Raw genomic sequence first — 27,320 nt, 5'->3', positions numbered from 1 at the left:
TCAAAACTTTCACAGGCTTTTATTTTCAGCGTTTGTCATTACTGTGTACAGTATTTAACTAGATTTTTGATATTGTAACTTTATATAACATTTTAAAACTCATAGTTATGCCTCTCATATTATTTTTCCAAATGTATCTTCTGGACACAAATTTCCTGGAACACAGCCTCTTCAGTTACTGTGTTTTACTGTGGATTATATAGAAAGTTTACATAAGTTTAAAGGAAATGACTCTATAATGCACTTTGTTTCCTAAGATGGTATGGACACAGACACACACACACATATACACACCCCACCCCAAGAAGAATAAGATATAATACAGCAGGAGTTACACACAGCCTCAGGAGAAACACAACTTCCTGGAATGTAAATTTTTCTGGAAGATTTACAGTTACTAAGAATAAAATTTTTTGTTAAAACCCACATGAACAATTTGGAGTAAAATGAATTTTTGCATGAATTTTAAAATGAGATGTTGACAAAGTTGTGTTTTACAATGGGTCACATCATGCCACAGTCCCAGGCAGACCTGTTCTTCAACAGAAATGTTGAGAAGTCCTAGTTTAGTGGAATGGAGCATCTTCATTCACTGAGTTCAAACCCAAGAACTTTAAGAGACCATGTATGATTCAAACTCCAGCTCAGAGGCAGGCATGGTATTTTTAAACCACCTTACGGATGTTACAAGTAACTGCCTTGCCTGGGATATGTGACTGGTACTCTCTATATGCCTTGCAATTCCCACCATGGAAACAGTAAGGATAAGTGGTCAGGAAAACTGCAATTTGTAAATCTACTTTTGGGAAAAGAAATAGGCTGTCAATTAGTACCTTGAAATGTAAGGAAAAGAATTTGTCATGTAAACTTTCCTTCTCTCCTGGTGTTCCCTGAATTCACAAACTTTTTCTTTTTCAGTTTAGCTTATTTGAAAAACTCCAGTCCATATTAGCAAAAGTAAGAGTCAACAAACAGTTATGAAACAAAATTGATTAAATTTTTGTTTGCTTTGTAATTGTCTCTTCATATCTGGAGTAATTTCTGACAAAGTCGTTTGCTTTTACTCCTCTTCCCCAAAGCCCACCAAAGGTGTAGATTTGGGTTTTTTGGCACTGTAGAATCAGAGCAAGACATTCTCTTCCTTCCTCCCCGCCGCCTCGGTCTTTAGTAGATATTAACATCTTTCGCAACACCAAATTACCATGTTTCTGTATATTATAGAATTCTACTGGCAGAATCACATTTTTAAGTAACCTGCTTACATACATTATATACATGATATGCATAATGTATTTAAACAGGTTATACATATACACATATATGTATACATATATTTTTTTATGTCCACAGTATTTAACTTTTTATTGATTAAGAGAGACTATTCTACAGCCCAAATATTCATGTTTCATAGTTCAGTAACACAGGTCAGTGGCAAACTTCCATGGAATGCAACCCAAAGAAATTCTTTACATTCCAAAATCACTTTGCATTCTTAAAGATACCAGCCTTCATCTCCTCAAAATTGTTCATGGAATCAGAATTTCTGTAGAAATCTGCATATGCCTTTCTTGGTTCAGCCACAGTAAACTTATAGAAAGCTGCAACCCCCAGGGATACATGATAACGCCAATACAAAATCACAGTCTCTGGGCAAGAGGCTATGCACCTGAAGTTTCCTCGAAGCACTAGAAAGCATGGTAGTTATATTCTCCTCAACACCACTGTCCTTCCTGGTGGAAAAATGGACTGCGCTCCAATAGCAGGCAGGAGTATTTTTAAAAATCTATATTTTAACACCTTAAAAATAATGTCTCATCTCTTGATTTTCTGGGCTATTAAAATAAGAAATCCAGCAGCATTTTCGAATAAAATTTTAAAAAATGTTTAGGGGAAAATATCATTGGAACACTTCCCTGGAAACAGATCTGCTCTTAGCAACTCAAGAGTAACAATAAACAAAGGAGCAGTAATTGTTTTCTCTTGGTAAGAGTTGCCAGTACACAAACTAAATGTGTATAGCCAAGTGGCCTAAGGGAGTGTTGGTAGCAACCTGCTGGACAGGTTCTAACGCTTTTCCTTATTAACCAAGCCAAACAACCCAATGCTAGCTCCCACCATTCCAGATAATTCCCAAATAGCTAAGCACTTGATCTGAGCAGCTTATAGTCACAAAGCCATAAACTCGTCTTAACCCATAATGATCCTGGATAAGAAGGACGCTGAGTGGTGAGTGACATAGAGGAAAGGAAGAGTAAAAGATGACAAAATCATTAGAGTGGATATCAAGTGAGAAACAGAATCCAAAGATAAGAATGTGACCCAAGTTGCACCAGAGTACATTTTTGGGTTTTTTTACCCATGCTCATTCCTCTCCCATCTTCCCTAGCCCCACACCATCTTCTCCCCAGTTGTGGTGCAGGCTCATGGAGACATGAGGCCAATACAGATGAAGAGTTCTGATAATTACATTTAAATACCGGAGGGCAACTCTACATTGGGTTTTTCAGTTACATGAGCCAGTAAATCCTTTACTTTTAGGGGGCCTTCATTAAGTTTTGATTGGGTTTCCCTTGAAGAGTTCTATTATGATTACTACAATAAAACTAAAAGTATTCCTTTTCTCTACTTAGAACTATAAAAATTTAAATAGGTTTTATGTAAATATCAGGATCAGTTGTCACTAGAAAATATAAGCATAATGCAGGCATGTTGCCTGCTTTACCGAGAAAATCTAACAACTCAAACCAGTTATCGTATACTGAAGACTTAACATTTTCCTTTAAAATATCCATCCAAAGGTTAACATACTAAATCACCAACAGATAACAAATACATCACATCATTAAATTGGGACAATTATGTCAATTTATTTCCTTAGAAACATAATTTCCTTCTCACCTCATTCTGTTTCTCTGAGTTCCCATTTTATCGAATTCTTGTTCTTAATAAGTCACTGTAAACATGAAGCAAATGTGTAAAATATTCTTCTGTCCCATGAGCTACATTTTATTCCAGGTTAAGTCATAAGCTTTGCATTCTGCTCTGTGGTACAGTGCTCCTCAATGTGGACCACAGACGGACAACACCGGCCTTATCTGAAGGCTTGGCTGAAATGCAAATTATTGAGACCCATTTCAGACCAACTGAATCAATCTCTAAGGATGGGATCCAGAGATTTGTCTCAATGATTTTTAGGGACACTAAAGTTTTATAACCATTGCTTTAGTATGTTTAGTTATCATGTTGTTTCTTTTCATTTTGCTCATGCTTAACCTAGGCAACGGAAGACATTCTATAAGCCTTGAGAGTGAGTGACTTAACATTCATCCTACTGTAGCTGAGACCAGTTTGTATTTTTCTTCAGGATACAGTTCAAGGCTAAGTCTATTTCTATTTGCTTTTCTGTGACCTAGGGAAAAGGAGACATGGACTGTGAAGAAAAAGGCTCACCTGGATTTTTAAAAAAATATCTGAACTTTGTTCTTCCTGAGATTGTTAAATTGTCTATATCAGTCAATTGTCTATACCAGTCAATGCCCTCATTTTTTTTTCTCTCCAGATCTGGAGATGTTAGTATGACATTCTCAGGAATTGTAGACGGTGGGGTAAAGATGGACAAAAACGTAAACTGCTTCATTCTGTTCCACCCCAGCACAGAATCCATCACAGAGCTGTTGACAGTGCAGCAACACTGAAGCACAAAGGGACCATAAAACTCGAGAAGTAGTTTAAGGTCCACGAGAGTGGTAAGACTTGAGTGCCAGACTTTGGGTTAGCACTAGTTGGTTTCAGAAGCCATTAAAAATAAACATTATTTGATGACATCAATTTTTACAATGTAAAATTTTCCAAATACAGTTATCATATAAAGTGCTCTAGCACTGATTTAATTCCACAATGGAGGGATTCCTTTCAGAATCAGCTTAAAAGTTTATTTTCACAATGCTAGAGGTAAGCCCCCAAACTTTATAATCCCTCACATTTTCTCTCAAAAGATTTTAAAAAAAAAAGGCTTTCATATTAAATATCATATCATGCTTAAAAAAACTTTAAGGCTTTTTAAAAAAACTAAATTATTTAATATTACGACAATGATAAAATGCCAACAAAGTCCCAAACTAAAAACATTCAAAGTAAGAATGAATCATCACTGGGATCTTGTTATATTTTCATAGTGTTAAAGGATGATCAACTGCTGTTGTTAACGTCAGTGCCAAAAAATGCATTTATATTCTGAAACATATTTGTCTTGCAGATCTTGAGGTATAAAGCCATGTTTTGCTAACATTTTTTTATTAATCTAACAAATAATTTCTTCCACAATAACAATTGTGGTAAAAACTCCAAAAACATTAGCCAACCCGCTGTCATGTTCTATGGTCTTCTAATTAATATAGTACATAGACATTTTTACACTGCACAGCTAAGACAAATTTGCAGGCAACTAATAAATTCTGAAATGTTGGGAATATTATAAAACTACATTCTAAATAGTTTCATTTTAACTTTCCCTTTTTCCTTAAATTTTTTTTTATATTCATGCTTCCTACTAATTTTTTCAGAGACCCCATAAAATCCTAGATTTAAACATGGCCAAAGATAAAACAATATTGAGATATGGGTGTCAACAAACTAGCTGAGTTTAATCAGTATCTAAGCCACCTAAAGCTATTCTCTAAAAGATAATTTATTCATCCAAGGCAAATGTGGAAAATGTTAGAACTGGATCTTAGGTTCTTCATGGTTGACCTGTCAGATACATGGGAACATCCAAGGCTTGGGTTTGAAAAGTCTAAATGCCAAAAGATTAGCTGTGTTACTAGTGGAATATCTATCAGCTGAAGAAAGTCCATAGACACATTCAGCAGTGTGTTCAATTTGTAGAAGATAGGAAGTTTGAGCTGGTACAAATCACGGTTTTAAGCCCTAGTCAAAGATAAAATGTTATTACACCTGAATAATAATAACCCGTAACTTCGCAGCTTAAATAGTACTGACTCTTGCCACTATATAAACTTAGGTTACAGTTCTGTAGCCTTAATTAAAAGGATAAGCCATTTAATCAATTTTCTGCAGAACTAACTTCTTGTCAGCTAGAGATTACAGTATGTCCATCTGAGGCTGTCATAATCATGATCACTACCAGCCATTCATTCAACAAATACTCAGTGACAAAGTATATGTTTGTACTAGGTTGTACTAAGTGGCATATCCAATATTGAATTACCTCATAATTTTTCCATAAATCTCTTTACTTCCACTAACAAATCTAGACCTACCACTTCTATTCCTGCATGGAAGCTGAAGTATATTATGACTTGCTATGTGACTATTTTTCCACATTATGTTCCTATTTCTGCTAAATACTCTTACAGTCTTTTTAGAACTCTGGAAAGATATTAAATTCACTGAATAAAAAAAATTTCAAGTTTGTTCCTCAAATATAATAAAATTCTGATATATGTTAGGCAAGTTAAATCATTAGACAAGTGATCTCCACTCAGCTAATATTAATGTTGAAAAGAGATTCAACTAAACTTTCTTTAGTGAGGCAAATTTCAATTATCCTAACAATGGTAAATGATCTATAATTTATGTGTGAATCTCAAGTGTGTCCCTTATGAAGTTATCTGTAAGTCAAAAACAAAAATTTAAGCAGACGACTGTTAAATATTATAATGTTAACAGGTACGCTGGGCAATAAATTCAAAGTTTTTATTTAACTTATATCTGCTTAGTTTTTTATTGATAAGTATAAAGGCCCAGTTAATCAACTCATTAGATTGGTCAAGGCAAGACACTTGAACTATAACAGGATTTAAAAAGCAGTTGGTCTTTTAGTCGTTCTCTGGTAATCACTCATGAGTACACGCGCACACACACGCGCGCGCACACACACACACACACACACACAAATTGGTAGAGTACTCTGTGTATAGGATTTCCCCCCATATTCCTGTATAATGCACTATTCACAATCTGCAGTATTTTGAAAACTATACAAATTGGACATGACCAAATTACAGATGTCTGATAAAGTACTTGAGAACTTTAACTGTATTCCCAAAAGATCAATTTTAAACTATAAAAAGGAAAAGTCATATAAAATCACAACAGATTTAACAGAAATCTTTGAAAAAAAATCAAACTAACTCATCTTTCTACTTTTTCAAATATGACTAAGGGGAAAAAAAGTACAAGTAGTAATGTCCACGTTTTTTAAAAACTATTAACTGAGTAGATTTGGGGAAGGAAAAAAAACTATACAGTATTATTGCACTCCATGAATGTGCAGAATTCCAAAATGTGCCAGCACTGAAAAACTGTCTTGCACTGAGGTTTTCCAAGAGGTACAACGAGCCTGCCAAGAAAGCATCTGGTCTGTACTAACAGCTTGCTGTCTTCAGTACAGGCCTTCATAATGTCAGTCACGCTGCTCTTGTAAAAATCCCTTAATGTCTGAAAGACACAGAAAAAAAGAATATTTTATTTCAAACCTCACTCTTATAAAATCAACTCTTTGATCAGAAAAGAATTGAGAACATCTCTGCTAAGCAAAAGTTACGTAACACCTCTCTCTGTTCACATACATTTGCTTATAAATTCTCTATCTTGAACATGTTAAGAGAATTTGCATACTCTTAGGAACTAGCTATTTGAACGTAATAAGAGACTCTGTCTATAAACATCCTACGTATATCAATTCTGGCCACTAAGGGTTCACAGTCAAAAAAATGATGTTACAAGCCCAATTATTAAGCCTTGAAGATAAAATTATTAGCACAATCTTACTTTATTTTGGCAGGCCCAAACTCACTTATCTTTTATACAGTTTAATGAAGAAAACATCCATCTGTTAAATCCTAAGTTGGAAACCCAAGTGATAATATATGTAATATCTGGCATCTTGCTGATTCATGATGAGAATTAACTGATACATATACATAGTTCTTATATTTTTAAACTACTTACAAAAGAGTTTTCAGTGCTGATAGGTGGGGCTATGATCGATGATGTGGGATTGAATCCATATGCACATTGAGCTTCATTTCATTGTCAAGAATTTGAACAAGCTGTTGCATGGATGGAAGGTGACCAGATTCCAGCTTAGACCACACAGGTACATCTATAAAAATAAATGGTACCGGCACCCAAAATTAAAGATGATTCTGTAATAAACATTCATTTCACAGATATTTATTTTCTGTGTACACAGCTGGGGATACAAAAGTAAGTAAAAGAAGTAAGGTTCTTGCTCTTATATTCTAGTAGGGGAAATACAAAAATAACTACATAAATAGCTACAGAATCACAATTGTGTACTAAGAATTAAAACTAGAAGATGCTATGAGAGAGACCTATAAGAGGATGGAAAGCCTTTTGTCTTTACTATTAAAAGTGAGATATTATAGTTAAAAGTGAGAGATAGCCGAAATATAGAAGGGTGGTACAAGGAGGCTAGATGTAGGCCGGGACTAGATCAGGAGTCACCAAACTATAAAAAGCCAGATAGTAAGCATTTGCAGCTTACTCAACTCTCATGGTAGCCTGAAATGAGCAACTGGCAATACATAAACGAATGGGAATGGCTGTGTTCCAATAAAACTTTATTTACAAAACAGGCAGCAAGTGATATGATCCATGAGGCCATGGTTTGCCAATCCCTAAGCTACATAATACAGGGCCTTTTGGCGACATTACATGTTCTGGTCTTTATCGCAAAAACAAAGTAAAGACATTTAATGAATTTGAAGCAGTGAAGCAACAAGATGAAATATGCATTAAAAAAAAAAATCACTGTTTGGAGCAGGTGTCAGCAAATTTTTCTGTAAGAAGCCAGATAGTAAATATGTTAAGTTTTATGGACCAAGAAACGAAATCAAGGATATTACATAGGTACTTATATAATTAGAGAGATAAATTTCCAAAAATTTTTCATTGAGGAAACTTGAAACTTTAGGTATAGACACTGAAATCTGAATTTCATATAACTTCCATGTGTCACAAATTATTAATATTTTTAAACCATTAAAAATGTAAAAACCATTGTTAGCTCATAAACCATATTTGCCAACCTCTGGTTTAGAAAACATATTACAGCAGTGGTCCCCAACCTTTTTGGCACCAGGAACCGGTGTTCCTATGAGAATCTAATGCCTCATGATCTGCGATGGAGCTGAGGCAGTGATGCTAGCTAGCACTGGGGAGCAGCTGCAAATACAGTTGAAGCTTTGCTCACTCACCTGCTGCTCATCTTCTGCTATGTGGCCCAGTGCATAACAGGCCACAGACCAGTATTAGTCCATGCGCCAAGAGATGGGGTCTCCTGTTTTAGAGGTTAACAAGATAATTGTGGCCTGGACTAGGGTGGTGCCAATGAAGATAAAGTAGATTTTTGAGAAATGTAAAAGGTGGACCTGAGAATACTTGGAAATCCATTAGATATGAAAAGTAAGGGAGAAAGTGACGTTATCCTAGGTTTCTGAAATGGGAAACTGGGTACTATGATAATAGTGTCATTAAATAACTAAGAAATCCAAGGAAGAAGAAAATTGGAATACACAAGAATTATAGGAAGCAGAAGTAATCACAGTTTGGGCATAGTAGTTTAAGATTCTTGGGTATAGTAAAAAGGACAAAAGCTTACTTTTTTTTTTTCTTTTCTATAGCCTTCTGCTCTAATCTCTCTCTTTGCTGAGCTTGTATTAACAGGACAGGACAGAAATTTACAGCAGCCCAATGCCTATGCTCACTGTAAAGCTGTCACCCAACCCAGATATCTGCAAACACTCCTGTCCTGGCATTTTAAGATAAACTGAAGATTCCTGCCATCTTTGCTAAACAGACCCTAACTGGCGCCAGTTGTCATACAAGCCATTACTCAACACCTCCATCCCACACTCCTTTTAACCGAATAAAAGCTCTACTCCACAACCCCTCCAGGCTAGTGTATCTTCTTTAGCATCTGTCCCCTTTCCTCTCTTGGAAAGTGAATAAAACTTTGTCTATTACTCCGATCTCGACTCTGTGAATTCTTTCAGAGCCTGCGTTACCAGCCTGCCCTAACATATGGCATAGCAGTCCTCAACCTTTTTGGCACCAGGGACCAGCGCTCTTATGAGAATATAATGGCTGATAATCCGAGGTGGAGCCAAGTCAGTGATGCTAGTGCTGGGGAGCTGCTGCAAATAAGATGAAATTTCGCTCGCTCACAGCTCACCTCCTGCAGTACAGCCTGGTTCCCAACAGGCCATGGACAGGAACCAGTCTGTGGCCCAGGGGTTGAAGACCCCTATACAGCACATAGAAAAGAGGTCTATAGGCCTCTAGAGCTATACATTCAGGGGTCATCATACAGATGTTATTTTAAAGCCATGAGAGTAGATCAGGACCATATAAAGAGATAATATAGCACACTATGAAAAACAGAAAAGCCTAATATTCATTATAAATCACTTAAAATGTATCACAGAATGTAGACTATTCAGAACCCACCATTCAAAGTTATCTCAAATGCACCTGTTGACATACACTGGTTCTCAATCATGTTGCTCAAGAAGAAAACCATCATACATGCATAGACCTAAAAGAAAATATAATTAAGTACAATGGGCAAAGTCATTTTGAAATCAAAACAATATGACAACTTAAGACACAGTAACCTTTAAAGAAGTCTCATTTTCATTTGATAATTGCTCTTTTTTAATCTACCTTAAAAGTTTCCACGCAAATTATTACTGCCATTCCATATGTTCAGATGACGTACATGGAAAAAGAAAACTGTAATATTAATTCACAGTTCTATACATGCTGAAGAACTTATATGATATTCATAATGTAGAGATAGAATCTCTAGATATCTCTTAAGCTATTAGGCTTAATGAGGTAAACAAAAGTATACCAGCATAAAAAGGGTCCATTTTATCATTTTTTTAATATAATGTATGAATTCACAAGAGACTACTGATGCAACAATCAGCAACTTCATGTATTCAATACAATCTGTTCATGTTCTAAATAAATCATTTTAAGTCAAAAATGTTTATTTGGTCTTCATCTCAGTTTCTGGCACAGAGCACCCAAAATCTTTGGAATTTCCTAAGTGACAGGAGTAGAAAAAAAAGGTGTCTTTTGTTATGTTAATGAAGTGGCTTTTGAGCCTCACCTAAAGGGGAAATGGGGGGACAGTGGTTGCCAGGAAAACCAATTATATTATTAGAGGGTTGGAATTTCCAGTTTCAGGGAAGAAGGGATGGAGGTCGAATTAGTTACCAATGGCCAATTATTTAATCAATCGTGCTTATGTAATGAAGTCTCCATAAAAACCTAGAGAAATTGGGATTGGAGAGCTTCCAAGCTGGTGAACATGTAAAGATGTTAGGAGAATGATGAGCCTGAAGGGAGCATGGAAGCTCTAAGTCTCTTCCCACATACCCTGCCCTATGCATCTCTTCCATTTGGCTGTTTCTGAGTTATATTCTTTTACAATAAACTGATAATCTAGTAAATAAAATGTTTCTGAGTTCTGAGTCACTCTAGCAAATTAAACAAACCCATGGAGGAGGTTGTGGGAACCTCTGATCTGTAGCCAGTTGGTCAGAAACACAAGGAACAACCTGGACTTGCAACTGGAGTCTGGGGGTGGAGGGGAGCAGCGGGGAGGGTGAAGGGGAGTTGTCTTGTAGGACTGAACCTTTTTTAACCTGTGGAATCTGAATCTGATGCTACCGCTGGGTAGACAGGTGTCAGAATTAGTCAAGTTCTTAGACACCGGCTGATGTCTGATAATTGTCAGTGTGGTGGAAACCCTTCTCCATCTACACACAGGTTTAAATTGGATCCAGAAACCCAAAAGACAAACTAAGAATAAAAGTAGGTTAGAAAGCACTGGCATATTAAATTACTTCATTCACTTTAGAATGCAAACCTATACCCTCCACCAAAAAACTTGAAGCTCCTTAATGGATAGGTTTCAATTTAACAAAATCACCTGACTACAAGGAGAATGTAGTGAGGATGTCAAGTCACAACAAACTGTTTCAGAAAAAAATTAATCAAAATGCCGATAGCACATGAGAAAGAGCGTTGCCTGCCCACCTCCCCCTTGAGCTAAGTGGACTCTGATTTCATACAGGTTACCCTATCATTTGGGAATAGAAGTCATCTTCAATGGGAACAGTACACAAGGGAGTGTCATGAAACCTAGTTTTCAAGGACATTCCCCTTCTACAGTAGAACAACAATTTATATGTTTATAGAAGTAAAATGCACTAAAGGTATTTTTAAATCAATAAGATTAATAAAAATAACAAAACATTATCAATCAGTATTTCACTCTCAATTCTTAATCCTATGCAAATCAATGTTTTGTTAACAGAGTAGATACACTTTAATTAACAGTAGCACCTGAGGATGTTTATGTTAAGTAGTCTTGCCTGTTATTGGAAATAAGTAGTTCCCTAAGAAAAAGAAGTACAAACTATGTTGGAGCCAGCTAAAAAGGTAGTCATAGACTATAAGTAAAGGACAAGTCCAGGTAGAGGACTCTAAAAGTAAATGCTCCTTAGGAAACTTAAACAATCTAATCCAAGAGAGAAATAAAAATTAGTCCCATTTCTCACAGCAGAAAGGTAAACCCTCCAGAAAATACGATTTTAAGTAAAACATTAAAAAAAATCTAGAAAGAATGTGTGCTGCAGCAGGATCCTACAAAGAAAATAATAGCACAAGATTCTTATGTGTATTTATATTGATCATTTCAGGTAATTGCTAAATAGATTCCCTATGAACAGCAGAGTCGAAGGACAAATAATAAAAACAGAGTGAGAGAAAAAAAGTGTGTGTGTTTGGTAAGAACAAGTCAGTGGAAATCTCATTTTTAATATGAAGAAACCCATTAATTCCCATATCAGTTGGTATAAAAGGCCTACGTTATGTATATATTATGTTTTGCTGGATATGATTAGGCCTATATAATCAAAATCAGGTATTAACTTATTTTGTGCCCAAGTTCTACTAATGTGATGCCTGCCTATCTTTCAAATAATACAAAGGTGAGACCTAATCATTCTTACAAAAGTATGGAAACAAACCAAAGGAGGTTAAGCGCCTTGCCCAGAGATAAAAAAAGTGATTTAAGATAAAAAAATTATGTAAACATGTGAATCAGCAACAAGTACTCAAAAAGAAAAAAGAATTCACTAAAATATATTCACTGACAACCTAAAAACTTACAGCTACTAAAGCTATTAAATTACATACCTTGTTTTCTTGGCCCCACTGCCAGATGCTAGGAGCTTGCATGCCAAAGAAAGCAAAAGGATCCTTGCCAACAATTATTAAGCCTATTAATACTAGTTTGAAGACTGACAGGAAAGATGCTATGTGTCTATCAAAAGAAAAGAAACAAATTCATCAGAAGCCACAATTTCTCATTTAGTTCAAAATTTCATAACTCAAGTGTATGTGTACATTTTCTAGAAAAAATTTAACTTATTAATTATAACTAGTGAAAAAGATAGTAACTAGTTCATTGTACAGTTTTAAAACAAAATGCATCAGCCTTTAAAAAATATTATTTTAACAGTATAGAATTTTATACCATTGACTATAAATATTTGAGTGTTCGTGGTATAGTTCCACAATAAAAATTACATAACAAAACGCGTCTTTAGAAAGGGCGTCACCTAAAAAATGACCCTCCTCTTTTCCTTTTTACAGAAAAATTCTGTATTTCCTATTTATGAAACACTGTTCTCCATATATTATTACAACCAGTTAAGAAATTTTAATAACCAAGGAAAGTTAACTGAACCAATTCACAAAAGTTTACAAAATCAAATTCTTTCCCTTTTAAGTTACTGAAATTTACTTACCTATATATTGGTTGAGGGAGGTAATTCTCTCCTTCAATGCGGATGTCTGGGTACCGCTGCCTAATAACTCGCATGTACTCCTCAAACACCCGCCTATAACCTCAGGAAACACTGGAGAAAAACAAAAGCGCTTCCATTAAGTGATTTAAAATATGCCTAGATTTATTGTGCAGTTAGACAAAGCCTAAAAATTATTACCAAAATTAAAAGTGCTTCTCAAGAACAATCACAAATTAATAATGATTAATGCTGGATGATGGGTATATGGAGGTTTTTTTAACAGATTTTACATATTTAAGTTACCTCACCTCAAGTAAATCATTCCTTTAGAATACGAAATTTTGTAGATGTGAGTTATTGTTGGACAACAGCAAATATCTACTCACATATATCAGTGTATTTTGAGCTCTCAAGTCAATTTGCCTTTAAAAAAAACAAAAACAATGACTGTATAAACACTGAAATGAAAAAACTCTTATTCATCTGAAATAGAGACTTTCAAAACTGAGACACAAGAAACTTTAAAAAATGCCAAGGCATGAGACATAAAACTCTGGTTCTTATTCCCACTCGTCCCCTAACTGGGAACACATGGCTGCTCAATCATAGTTAAATAATTCTTAGGTACCTTCTGACTCTAAAATTTGATTCTACTTTGCAAAGGAAAACAAGGATTGGGAAGAATCTTTAGCAATATGACAGTAATCCATACCATTGCTCTAGAAATTAAGTCAACAGCATCTAATCATCTTCATAAAAATCTCTGAATGACTACACTATGGATATATAATATATGTTGCCCCAGCAAGAAAAGGGCATATACCACCAGAGTGCATATATATGAGAAAAAAAAGTATACTGATCAAAGCAATTGAAGACATAAATATATGAAAAGATATCTCATGTTCATTAATTTAAAGAATGAAAATTGTTAAAATGTTCATACTACTCAAAGCAATCTACAGATTCAATGCAATCCCTATTGAAATTTCAATAGCATTTTTCACAGAAAGAGAACGAACAATACTAAATTTTTATGGAATGACAAAAAAAAAAACCCAAATAGCCAAAGCAATCTTAAGAAAAAGCTGGAGGCATCACACTTTCTGGTTTCAAACTATATTACAAAGTATAGTGATCAAAACAGTATGACATTTGCATAAAAACAGACACATAGATCAATGAGACAGAATAGAGAGCCCAGAAATAAATCTACACATATATGGTCAATTAATTGAAAACAAAAGAGCCAAGATTACACAATGGGGAAAGGATAGTCTCTTCAATAAATGGTGTTAGGAAAACGAGACCACTATCTTACACTTAACACAAAAATCAACTCAAAACGATTAAAGACTTGAATGCAAGACCTGAAACCATAAAATTCCTAGAAGAAAACATAGGACGTAAGTTCCTTGACAATGGTCCTGTCAACCATTTTTTAGATTTGACACTAAAAGCAAAGGCATCAATAGCAAAAATAAGCAAGTGGGACTATATAAAACTAAAAAGCTTCTGCACAGCAAAGGACACCATCAACAAAACGAAAAGGCAACCTACAGAATGGGAGAAAATACTTCCAAATCATCTGATAAGGAGTTAATATGCAATATATATAAGGATTGTACAACTCAATAACCAAAAAATTAACAATCCATTTAAAAACTGGGCAAAGCGTAAGAGATGAAATACTGCCATTTGCGACAACATGGATGGACCTCGAGATAATCATGCTAAACGAAATAAGCCAAACAGGAAAAGTTGAAAATCACACGATATCATATATGTGGGATATAAAACTAAAAGCAACAAATGAATAGGACAAATAAACAGAGACTCATGGACATGGACTACAGACTTGTAGTTACCAGAGGGTAGGGGATGGGGGAGGACGGGGGCGGTAGACGGGGTAAAGAGGGTCAAGTATGGGGGGTGGGGGGAAGGTGAAGTGGGTAAAGGGGATCAAATACATGGCAGCTCAAGGAAACTTGATTTTGGGTGGTAAATACACAATAGAATATATAGATGTCAAATTATAATGTACACCTGAAAATTATATAATTGTATTAACCAATGTTACCCCCAATAAACTTAATAAAAATATATATAAAAAAATAAAATAAAAACTGGGCAAAGGAGCCCGAAAAGACATTTTTCCAAAGACGATATGCAGATGACCAACGTGTACATGAAAAGATGCTTAACATCATTAATCGTGAAGGAAATGCAAATCAAAACCACAATGAGATATCACCTCACAACTGCTAGGATGTCTATAATCAAAAAGACAAGAGATGACAAGTTTGGTGAGGATGTGGAGAAAAGGGAACCCTTGTACACTGTTGGTGGGAATGTATATTGGTACAGCCGCTATGAACAACAGTATGGAGGTTCCCTAAAATATTAAAAATAGAATGACTATTTAATCTAACAATCTGGGTATATGAAACCATTATCTCAAAGAGATACCTGCATCCCATGTTTACTGAAGCATTATTTACAATAATCAAGACATGAAATAAATCATGCATCACCTATCGATAGATGAATAAATAAAGAAAAGGTGGTATATATAATACAATGGAATATTATTCAGCCAAAAAAGGAAATCTTGCCTTTTGGAACAACATGGATGGACCTTAACTATACTATGCTAAGTGAGATAACTCAGAGAAACACCATTATTGTAAGATCTTACTTATATATGGAATCTAAAAAAGCCAAACTCATAGACACAGATGGTAGGTGGTGGCCAGTGGCTAGTAGTAGGGAAAACAGGGAGATATTGGTCTAAAGACACAAATTTCTAGTATCAAAGTAAGTCCTGGGGATGTAATGTGCAGCATGATGACTAACATTAACAATGCTGCACTGTACATTGGAAAGTTGCTAAGAGAGTGCATATCTTAAATGTTCTCATCACAAAAGAGGTGATTATGTGAGCTGATGGATGTGTTAAATAACTTAACTGTGGTAATTATTTCACAATATATATTACATCAAATCGTTGCCTTAAATATATACAATTTCTATTTGTCATTCATACTTCAATAAAATGGGCGGTGGGTGGGGATAAAGTGGTACCGCCATATCAAGAGGAGCTTACAAATTTAGGTATGATTAAGCACTTTAATACATTAAGTTCTAAGTTAAGGAACACAATATAAAGTAATGAAAGTACCATTTGATAGAGAGAAGGCAGGATCAGTAATTAAGTTTTAATACAGTAAAACCTGAGGTGCCAGCTTTGTCAATTACACTGTCATCAGGAAAAAATAACAACCATCACCAGCAACCAAAGGGAACAGCATCAAGTTTATATCTGACGGAGAAATAGTCCAAATACTCATAGATCTCAATTTAAGAAAATTCACTTTTCAAAAAAAAAAAGTGAGAAACTCACCAGTCTTTTCTTAAACTAATACTTCCTCTATATTTAGAATAAAAATTTCATAGAAAATTACATCCCTAAAGTATGACATTTTTTCAAAGGGATACAAATCTCTAGAGCTACATACTTAAAAGAACTCAAGAATCTCTAGATACCTCACCTTTACTAAACATTCATCTTATCCAATATTTTATGATTACTGTTGTTACATTCATCAAGCATTAGTACTTTGCCTCAATTGCTTTTTCTATAAGAAATTGTGAATGACACTTTTGCTTTGAAGATATAAAGCTGAAACTTCCTTTTTTATAGATGAACAGAAAAACATGAAATCCAGGAAGATCAAGTGACTTTTCCATCATTAAATATTCATGTATTATTAATTCACTCACATATTTATGCCTACTATGTGTCAAGTATTATATTAGCGGGCATGCAGTGGTGAGTGACAGATATGGTCCCCGTCCTTAGTCAGGGCTGCGACTAGAACACAGATATGAGATCCTAGGTTCCTTCCATTAGACTCCAATAGAATAGTTAGATAATGCAAGAGTTACCCTTCCCTGCGTCCAGGAAGTAAGTTCTCTTTGCCACAATGCCATAACCCATATAGCTGACCTCCTGGTGGCAGAGATCTCTGAAGTTCTTCCAAGAAGAAGACATAGATTCTCTCTCTAGGAGTTCTAACTGTGGGTCCAAAGGAGTCCTTCATTTTGCTCTAGGAGTTCCGATCCTTCACCAAGGGAAGCCCTAAGAGGCCCAGCTAGAGAGGTGTGTCTATGTAGAGGCAATACTATTGGTCAGATTCCTCCCAGTCGCCCATTTCTTTGGCTGCTGTGTTCTATCCTAACTGTATCCTCAGTTCTTCCAGTCCTAACTCTAATTCAGTTTAGTCTCAGATCCTTGCACCAAACTCCAAATAGTATAGGTCCATAATCTTGGAAAAAAACAAAACAAAACGTTTAAACCACACCTTTCTTATTTCTGAAAAATGAAGCAGTTTACAAGATACACAACACATTCTTAGACAAGTTTATGCGTAAGTAAACTTGCTTTTCTGTATCTGCCTCCAGACTTGTAAGGAAAAACAAGGAACTTCTTTTCCTATATAATTTGTTTTCCCCAAAACAATTTTTGTTTTGAAATAACAATCAATACTACTGACAGAAAATAAAACATACTTAGTGTTTATCAAGGTGGGCAAAATGTTAAATTAAAGGCATACGTGGTAATGAGCCAGTAATCATTCAATCTGTAATCACCATATGAGGCTCTTTCAATTTATTTCATTCTTTTTGGGTCAGTAAGGAAAACTATGACTTCCAGTAAACTTCTAACAAATAAATATGTGAACATGCTAAAAATACGTTACAGCAGCTGCCTGTTCCTTCTGCTCTGAACCAAAGGGCCTTAAGAAGTAAATTTAAACTTTGAAAAGAAATTTTAAATTTAAGTCCTAATCACTTTACAAATCTCTTTCTAGTAATACAGAACTATCTTATTTATAGAGTCAACTTTTACACCTGCTGAACTTAAAGTTATTTTTCACACAATTTTCTAAAAGGAAGAAGTTGCATATAAATTAGATGATCTATGTGTAATAACTAGAAAGGAAATTTAGGTAATACAGAAAAATCCTTTGTCCATGCTAACTATTACAAATAGATTCTGTGCTTTTTTAAAGTCCATGTTTTCAGTTTCCTAATTCATGTGCCAACCATCACACTTTTCTCTTTTCTATACTACATCTGCACCTAATTGTAGTCTAATGCTAACATATCAAACCTGAGCCCTTCACAAGTTTATTAAAAGAGAGCAAAATCAGATAACTATTAAGAAATACTTGTAATTTCTATTTTTGCCATCTCTTGAAATCCTCTTCTGCTTTCATTTATAATAACTAGCCCTCTCCAACTGTCCTCTTACTCACACAAAGGATTAGATCCTGTTACAGTAAGACTCAACCCCTTGCCATAGCTGATGTTCCAGAAATGCAAGTCTGTCACAGGAAGGCTCAAGTTCCCCATGTAAAAATGAAGAACTGGGATTTTAAAGTGACTACCTCCACACAGGTGAACATATAACACCAGAGCTGTTGTGGGTAGAAGAGAATGATGATCTTTCAAAAGGACCAAGAGGAAATAAGTCAATCTTCAGAGAAGGGGGAAAAATTAAGAACATTTTACTAAGAAAAGTACAGATATGAACCAGAAGAAGAGTGAATTAAGTCTTCTCAGACTTTTAGTTTTCTATTTCAGCCTGTCTTGAGGCCCTGCTGCATTGCTGCCTTTCGGTTCTAAAAACTATTCTTAGGTAGTTTTAAACTGCATTTCTAAATGTGTTGTTCAAACCAGTTCAAAAAGGTTTCTGTTACTTACATCCCAAGAATTTCAACTAATATTTCCCCCACACTGTACCAAAAAAATCAGGAAGATATTTTCTAAATACTATGATTTCTAGTTGTCTACAACAATGATTAGTCCGACACCTCACCAATCATTGAAAATTGAATTTTTAGATGTAATCTTTGTTTCTCCTTGCTCCCTTTAATAGAAGAAGTAGTAACAGCCATTTGTCTGGTACATCATCTGCTCTAAGTGTTTTAAGCAATGAATTCTGAACAAGGTGCTCTATAAACCACAAAAGAATCAGATATTAAGGCTGTAAATAATAATCTGATAAATGTTTTTTATAAAAATTACAAACAGGAGTGCTCATATACTTTGAATGAAGATCAAAATATGGACCAGAACTTGCTCATTTTTTTAAAAAAAAGTTGCAAAAACAGCAATAAAAAAATATCAGCTTATCAGGTTAAAGAATTGAATTATGTGAAATCATGTCATTTCCCTCCCAGTTGCCTCACTCTTGCAGCACTACAGCGGCCATCACAATATAACACATACAAAAATATGCCTAAAGTGGCTTCTCAGATTCCTGGCTTCTTTACTGAATTTATTCCAAAGACTTGATAAACCTAAAATTTGATTAATTATCTGTTTTTACTCTCTTCATTCTTAAGGTCACTAGCTTCTAGTTTCCTTTGGCATGACATTTGAAAAAATCTTTTGCTGTAGACTATTTTCCCCCAAATTTATAAATTACTTAATTTCCTCATCTTTTCCTGATGAAGGAATTTTATTTCTTTACTCTAGAAAGAATTTTTTATTAAGCAATTAATAAGCCACTCACTCAAAGGTGACTTGATAAAGGCATTCAACAAATGGTGACTTATCTGCATTTTGTAGGAAAGTTCTTTGTCTCATCTTAAAAATACTTCCTATGCGTTCATGCTTTTATTTTTTTAATATATTTTTAAAAAATGAGGTACAATTCACATGCCCTAAGTATATTTTTATAAGTTTTTAGAGAGACTGATAAAAGATAACGTATATTGTGTTCTATGTTACTTCACTGGCCACACTGGAGCAGTCTCTTGGCTGCTTTGTTATTGCTTTGCTGTTTGTCTTATACTTTTACCTGTTCGTTGTGGGCTGATTTCACGTGACATTAGAATAAACTCAATAAAAAAAGCCAGGAATCTTAGAAAGAAAACCAGCAACAGGCTAAGTAGTAAGGGTATATTGGGAAATCAGAGCAGCAGGAAGAGAACTGACAGTAGCATAATAAATTCTAGAAGTTTAGCCCCAACAGTAGGGGTATGGGGGCCAGTCCAAGAAGGTTACTGCTAGCAGAGTATGTTCAAAACTGAAGTTTTACGTGTATCACATTCAATGCCTAACAGCTACAAACTGAAGCAGAGGCAATCCAGGTAAAAACCTACCAGAAAGGAACAGTATCAGGAACTATCAACCTATACTCCAGTTAGGAATTTTAAAAGAAGAGAGAAAGGTTATCTTGGGGCCAACGACAGTGAACTACAACAGGCTGTACTCAATTTTCCAATAAATATTGACTGATGACAGGTACTGTGCTAGGCTCTAGAGATACAGCATCAAGCAAAACAAAGAAAAACCTGGTACTTGCAAAGTTCTAACGAAGAGACAGTGAGCTACTAACAGTTTAATGGAGAGAATACAGTTCATCAATTGATAAAATCTGAAGTTGTTTCTTGTCTTGCTTGAAAAACGGAGAAGAAACACCCAAGGGACTATGGAAAAAATGTCACAAATCGAAAGAGCAGAAACAGCAAACAGAAGATTCAAAGTAAGAGCCTACATTCAAAAACATTCTGCAAGAAGCAGGATGATAAAAGAGAGAGAGACTGCATAAAGTCATAAAACAAAAAAGCAGAATTTTAAAAAAATTTGAGGCCCTAAAGAAAATTGATGGGTGGAAAATGGAATCAGTGAGAGAATATGAACAAATAAAAATCAAAGAATAAATTTCATAAATACATCAGTTTTTTTTCTATGGAAAATACCCTTTGAGAGCCCACAGAACATTTACAACAATTGACCACCTATATTTAGGCCACAAAGTAAGTCCAATAAGTAGAAACAGCAAATGTCACATTCTCTGATTACAATGAAATAAACTAGAAAATTTAAATAACCCAACCCACTTTAAGATCTTCCAGAAGTATTAATTTAACTACATCAAAATTTAAAATGTAATACCCTCTGACATAATAACATTTTACTTCTATGGATTTAGTTTATAGGAATAATTGGACAAGTACACAAGATATCTGAGAATATTCATTTTAGCAAAGTAATTTTATGAAAAATTAGAACCTAAATGTTAAATAAACAAAAGATTCACTGGTTAAATAAAGTATACCGATCTCATACAATACTATGTCTGTTGATGCAGAACTGTATTTACTGACTAAAAAGGTAAGTAATGGAGGGGGAGCCAATTTCAAAAAAGTATACAATTTATGAACTCATTTGTATAAAATTACATAATATAGAATGTGTCATTGTAAAGCATCAGCTTGAATGAGGTTCTTCAAAATGCTAATAAAGTAGTTACAAAGATTTTACTTTTTCCATACACTTTTTAAAATTATTTTTACAACAAACATGTATTACTTTCATAGCCAGAAAGCTATTTTCATTTTTTAAGCTGAAAGTCAAAGAGTAAAGTTCCAAAGTTTATTAACCAAAGTTCTCATCACAGCATTAAAGACAATACAAATAATAAATTATAATGAGCACTTGATAAATGGTAGCATGTACACAGTGCTATGTGCTTTTAACTGATTATATGATTCCCGATTTCCTCATTTCTTGTCCCCTCCTATCCTCTATGCTGCGTGTAAGGCTTCATTTGCATATGTTCTTCCCTTAGTTTGTAAAGCTCTTTATATCTCCCAGTGGATAGCTCCCTATACCTTTCAAGATTTCATTTCCTCCTCTTCAAAGCCTTCCAACTCCCCCTGAATAGGTAATCTTTCTTTCCTCTGGATTTTTAAAGTCCTCCATTATGCCCTCTTTTAGAACACTCAGAATAGAATGTTTTACTGTCTGTCTCTCCCATCAGACAACTGATTTTCAAATGTTACTGTAAAAGACAAATCCATACCTTCCTAAAAATTGGACAAAAGAGGAAAACAAGTGGCATGAAAAAGGGGACATAAAAACCGAGAACTTGATTATAAGTAGTTCTTGCTAAAACATATGTAGCAAGATTTCTTCCTCACCAATTCCAGACTGCACTCCAAAATTAAGGTAAGCTATGTAAAAGTATGATTTCCCTTTTTGGAAAGCAGGGAAGGTGACTATTAGAGGAACCAGAGGACTCGAACAACACTCTTAAATGACAAAAACAAAAATGAAACACATATGCATGCTTTCATTTTTTTCCTTTAGGCTTCCTAACAGTACAAAATAGAACAGGATATTAGAGGTAATGGAATGCAACCAACATCCTCATTTTACAGATGAACAGAGAACTAGAGAGGTTAAATTATTTCCAGAAGTCATCCAAAAGGTAAGAGGCAGACAGAATAGAACTTGGGACTCCAAACTGGTAGTCCAATAAACGTACAGTTTCCCAGTAACTATCCTAATTCAAAATTTATGAGGTTATCTTGGTATTTCTTGATATATTCAATTTGATTTCTACCACTTACCAAATGGCAAACTACTCTAAGGAAGTTTTCATTTTCTGTGAGAGAAGATAAAATCTTTAAAACCATTCATATTTTACCTACATCTAAAAGCTCTGAACTAAAGTACTTCTTTCGTTAAGTAGAAAATTATGTGCAGAGTATTCAGTTAATATTGCAGTTATTTGTTTAAAGTGGTAAAAAAAAAAAAGGATTAAATTCCACATAAATATTATACAATTTTTAAAAAATCTAACAGTAATAGGTGTCGTAGCCACTATTTTATTTATTCTCTATTAATACCCTGCTATTACTCTACTATAGGATCAATTTATTACTCCTTTATTTCACTGATTTCAAAAAGTACCTTTTTCTCTATTGAGCATCTTTTTAAAACTCAGGATTTATTTTATAATCATTAGTGTCTCACAGTTTAAATGGCACTATTTTTTTTTTCTTCTGAGTGGTATGTAAAATAATGGTGTATTTTACAATCCATCGTATCTTAGGTTTAGTGAAACACAGTACGTTAAGTTTGTAGTTTCAATTACTGTGGCTATTCGGGAGGAAATGAAGATTTCTTTGTAGAATTTTCCCCTGGCTACTGTGTTTTAGTTTTAAAAATCCAGGGTTTCTCTCCTTCTCTCCCACCAAAAATAATTAAATTAAATCTGTCTCCTTTGTTTATCATTCCAGTGAATGACAGAGCACTGCTCTAGAACTCAGGAGTTATCTTTGACATTTCTCCTCTTCCTCTCAAATACATATGTAATCTATCACAAATTTATCTCCTAAAAATCTCTCAAACCTGTCCCTTTAGTCTCTCCTTCTACTACCACCTTTCTGTTCCAAACTCCCTCATCTCTTGCCTGCGCAACTCCAACAGCCGCCCAAATGGTTTCCCCACATCTATTCTTTGTTTCCTGTAATGTCTTTTTCACAGTGATTCTAGCTGATCTTTCCTTAATATGGCCTGCCAGACCCTCCAGGGTCCATGCTGCCTTTTCTGTGGTCAGAAGCATTGGCCTTCTTAAGAAACTAAGTTCTCTCCCACTTTCAAGGCCATTGAACATGTTATTCTCCTGCTGGAAAGCTCTCTCAATAAATCCTATCCTTCAAGTATCAGTTTAAAGTTTATTTCTTCATGGAACACTTTCCTGATCTCCTGACAGGGCCTCTCTCATACTATGTAACTTTCCTTCACAGCATTTAACTTAATTGTAACTTTATATGTGTTGTCCACAGATTAATGACTGCTTTCTGCTCTTACTTGTAACATCTATGAGAACACCGAATTAAACTGTCAGCACCAAAGTGCCTGCACAGAGTAGATGCTCAAATATTTGTTGAATATGCAACTGTGAAGTCTACAGTAACTAACGTGATCTCTATAAATCACAATTTCTTAGATTTATTCAATTTGGCATTTTACTATCTTGATCAGTATCAACATCCAAATCTGTCCCAGGTCTTTTTTCTTGCCTCTGAACCATGAAAGCAAAGGCTGAGCTGGTATAAATTTAAATGAAATTCTGTTCTTGTAGTCACTGTTTCATTTACTTCTTAAAACTCCATTTACAATTTGGTTGTCCTAAAATTATAGCAGTGGATTCTTAAATTAACAAAAAATTGGAAAATCCTGCTATATTCTACTTATGTTTTGGAATCTTAACTTCACTATTTTTCGTAAATCAACTGTTACACGTTCAAATAAGTATTAACTGTGAAGAGTTGTAGGCAGTAATCTCTTTAAACTGCAACAACTAATTAAATGCTGTAAGTCTGATTATGTGCTAAATCATCTATATGGTAAAAACAAAGCATGCATACAAACATCATGCCAAACTACTTGTCAGGATACATTTACACATAAAAATGACAAGAAAGGAAAATATTACAAGGGAACTTTAAGTTCTGATTAGAGAACTTTTAAGTTCTGATTAGAGAACTTTAAGTTCTGATTAGAGAACTTCCTTTTTTATGTTCAATATTTAAATGTCCAAATAAGGATAATTTTTTTCCCTACATACAAATGAATGTCATCATACTTACCCAATTTTACTGCTCAATCAACTGACATAATAAACCAAACACTCAGGTATGTAAAGTAATACTGCGCCGTCTTTGGAGGCTTCATAGGGAGGCATACCTGTCTTATTCACCATAGCACTTTAGTCTCTGGCACAAACAAGTACTGAACGAATATTTATTGGGAAAAAATACATGAACACAGAATCGGAAAGTTTATTTTAAGCTATTCTGCATGCTTAATCTTCCTCCCTTCAATTCCATTTGTGGGTTGTGCTGCTATTCTCTTAGCAATTACAAAAGTGATACAATTAAGACGGTATATTGAGCTAAAGTTAAAGAAAGAGTATTCATAATAAGGGACAAAAGCAATCAAAAGGAAGGTAAAAATAGTTCTTTCTTTTGTTAACAGTAGTAATTAATGAAAAACTGCATTTTACAGCACTAAGATTTCAAAGAGGATTAAAGAATTTTCACATATTTATTATACTCAATTGTCCTAGCTTCCCCTCCTTTCCTAAACAAACGTGCAAATGAATGTCCAACAGATTCCAATGAAACCAGAAACCCCATATTCAACTTACTATATACAGATTAATCTCTGTGGAGAAAAGTAACAAACAAGCTAACTTCACCTGCATTTGGTAAGGGCATATTAAAACTGTTTCTCTTTTACAGATTTAAAAAAAAAAAAAAAAAAAGCACTTTTGTGTGTAACGTGCTCAGGATGACTCAAAGGAAAACCCTTATTAGACTTTTGGGACAAGTTTGTGCTTAAATTGAAAAATACTACTAAAAGTGCAATGAAGTACTTAAGACTTTTTAAAAGTTTAATTTGAAAGACTGAATGCTCTTCCCTACATCTGTTATACACATTTTGAAAACTTTGTTATAAACATCCTCAGTGGATGGTACACTTGTTATTGTGACAAGTATTCCAATACAAGCAACTGTAAAATAAGAGTAGTTTGTAAAAAGCACAAGTGAAACCCAAAGATACAAAAGTAGAAAATAGAAAAATTACATAAAGTGGAAACTGCAGTCTTTTTTCTAAACTACTTAAATCCAAGTGTCATATTTAAACCTTTAAACCTAATATTACAATATTTATAGGTTAGTAAAATGCCAGTTTCTAATTTTAAAAAAAGTATGGGAAAAAATCAGAATGGTCAAGCCCAAACTCCCACTTGCAGTATATATGAAAGATGGTATATGCTGGACACATAGTAAACAGTACAGAGAGCTTTTTTTTTTTAATAAAAAAAATTACAAGGTTTTTAGTTTTCACTCCAAAAATAAAGTCTCACCATCTTATTTTCTGACTCTTAATGGACACTGATTTTTTTTTAAAGATTTACTTTGTCTTTAAAGATTAAGCAAAAAGCCAGCTGGATAAGCAGAAAAATCTAAACTTTAGTACATATGTTAAAACAAGATGTTTGAAAAAACTGATTTTAAATGCATTATGGCCGACACCAGTATTCCAAAGTATCATGACTCTGAAAATTTACTAATCTGACCATCCTATCCTGAAAAACACTCGTCATCTTTTGCCATACAAAATTCTAATTTCTGCAATTTTACAAATTTTTTTCATTTGAGACTTTCAACCCTTCCCCAACCCCACTTAACCTTACTACATTGATTACTGCTCTGCTTCCAATAATTAACTAGGTAACAACAAAATCAATTAAAGTACAATATCGAAAATTACCATTTTTTTTTTTTTTGGTTTTGGTTTGTTTTTTCCCCTCTCTTTCTCTTTCTCTGAATGCACAAAAAGAGATCTGAAAGATAGAAAGAGATGCCAGGGCAGGCAACTAACTCCTGGGAGGCGGGACTGGGGGAGAAGATGCAGTTGTCCAGGAGCGAACGGTTATGAGAAAAGCAACGTGCTTCTTTTCAAAGACATTCTGGAAATTGCAAACAGAATCAGCCTCCCCAGGCTTCTCCACGCCCTCCGGCTGTCAAAAGCCCTACTTCCTCACTCCATAGTCATTCCAGCAGGTCCTGGAGAAAAAGGCGTCTACCACTCTCGAGTCCCCTCTAAAGACCCGAATTAACCTTCACCTAGTGTAGGAGGGAGACTTCCTGGCAAAACCTCGGGAAAGGGGAGAGGAAAAGTGAACAGGGTGAGCAACGCTCGGAGCTGTTCCGCCAACGCTGCCCGGACTCATGCCTACCTCCGCAGGCAGCCGGGGTAGTCATGGCGTGACACCGCCAACCAGTCTTCGGTATGGACAAGTGTCCCCGCGTCTTCGCCTTTCGGTATATAACCTCGTGCCCTCTTTCCCATTCCTAATACTCTAGGAACCAAAAATGAAGTGAGAGTTGTGCTTGGAGAAACAGAGGGAGGCCTGGCCATCCTGAGGAAGGACCCCAGAGAAGGCAGACTGCGGAAGGCTCCTGGCGCCGTTCCGCAGGGCCAAGGGAGGTTCAGCCCGCTGGGCCGCAAAGCCGGGACCTCGATTAGGGAGAAGCACTGAGCGGAGGCGCTGCGGGGCGACGGGGAGTGGCGCATGTACTCACCAAATCTGGAACTTGAGCAGCGGCCCCGTGGCGTACTGCATCTTTAATCGCTTGCTAGGCACGCCACCCAGGTTGGCCGACGCATCGCTCCGGACCACGGCCAACGCCGCCACTAGGAGCAGTAGCAAAAGCCTCATCTTAATCCTGCCACTTCAGCCGCCCTCACTGAGACTGCAGACAGCCCAAGGCCGAGCCTGAGCGCGAGCCACGAGCCGCTCCCACCGCGCAGGCGCGATCCGTCAAGGTCGGCGAGGGAGGCAGGAATGCGCCTGCGCAGCCCGGCGCCTGCGCATGTTCTGGGAGGGAAAGGGGCTTGTTTCACCATCCTAAGCCACCATCTTGAATGTGTGCAGGGGCTCTAGGCTGAAATGAGATACGCAGGAAGGGACAGAAGCAGGTGTGGGGGAATGTCAGAGTAGCTTGTTAATTGTAGGTCCCGGCACACCTAGGTTCTTCATAGAATTTTGTTAATGCAGGCATT

General features: G+C 35.5%; 1 protein-coding gene across 1 annotated transcript; it reads right to left on the bottom strand.

Moving 5' to 3' along the window:
* SELENOT (selenoprotein T) lies at positions 1 to 27,057 on the bottom strand. The gene is made up of 6 exons (XM_011374238.2): positions 26,840 to 27,057; positions 12,876 to 12,986; positions 12,262 to 12,388; positions 9,496 to 9,583; positions 6,973 to 7,126; positions 1 to 6,459 (listed from the first exon to the last, which is right to left on the bottom strand). Exons 1-5 carry the CDS (start codon positions 26,974 to 26,976, stop codon positions 7,002 to 7,004), a joined length of 588 nt encoding a protein of 195 aa, XP_011372540.2. The 5' UTR covers positions 26,977 to 27,057; the 3' UTR covers positions 1 to 6,459; positions 6,973 to 7,001.
* Positions 27,058 to 27,320: the final 263 nt, after the last annotated feature.

This window comes from Pteropus vampyrus, unplaced genomic scaffold (assembly GCF_000151845.1).
Source record: "Pteropus vampyrus isolate Shadow unplaced genomic scaffold, Pvam_2.0 Scaffold242, whole genome shotgun sequence".
NCBI classification, from domain to species: Eukaryota; Metazoa; Chordata; class Mammalia; order Chiroptera; family Pteropodidae; genus Pteropus; species Pteropus vampyrus.
The sequence above is the reverse complement of the archived record's forward strand: the minus strand, read 5'-3'. Positions and strand labels throughout refer to the sequence as shown.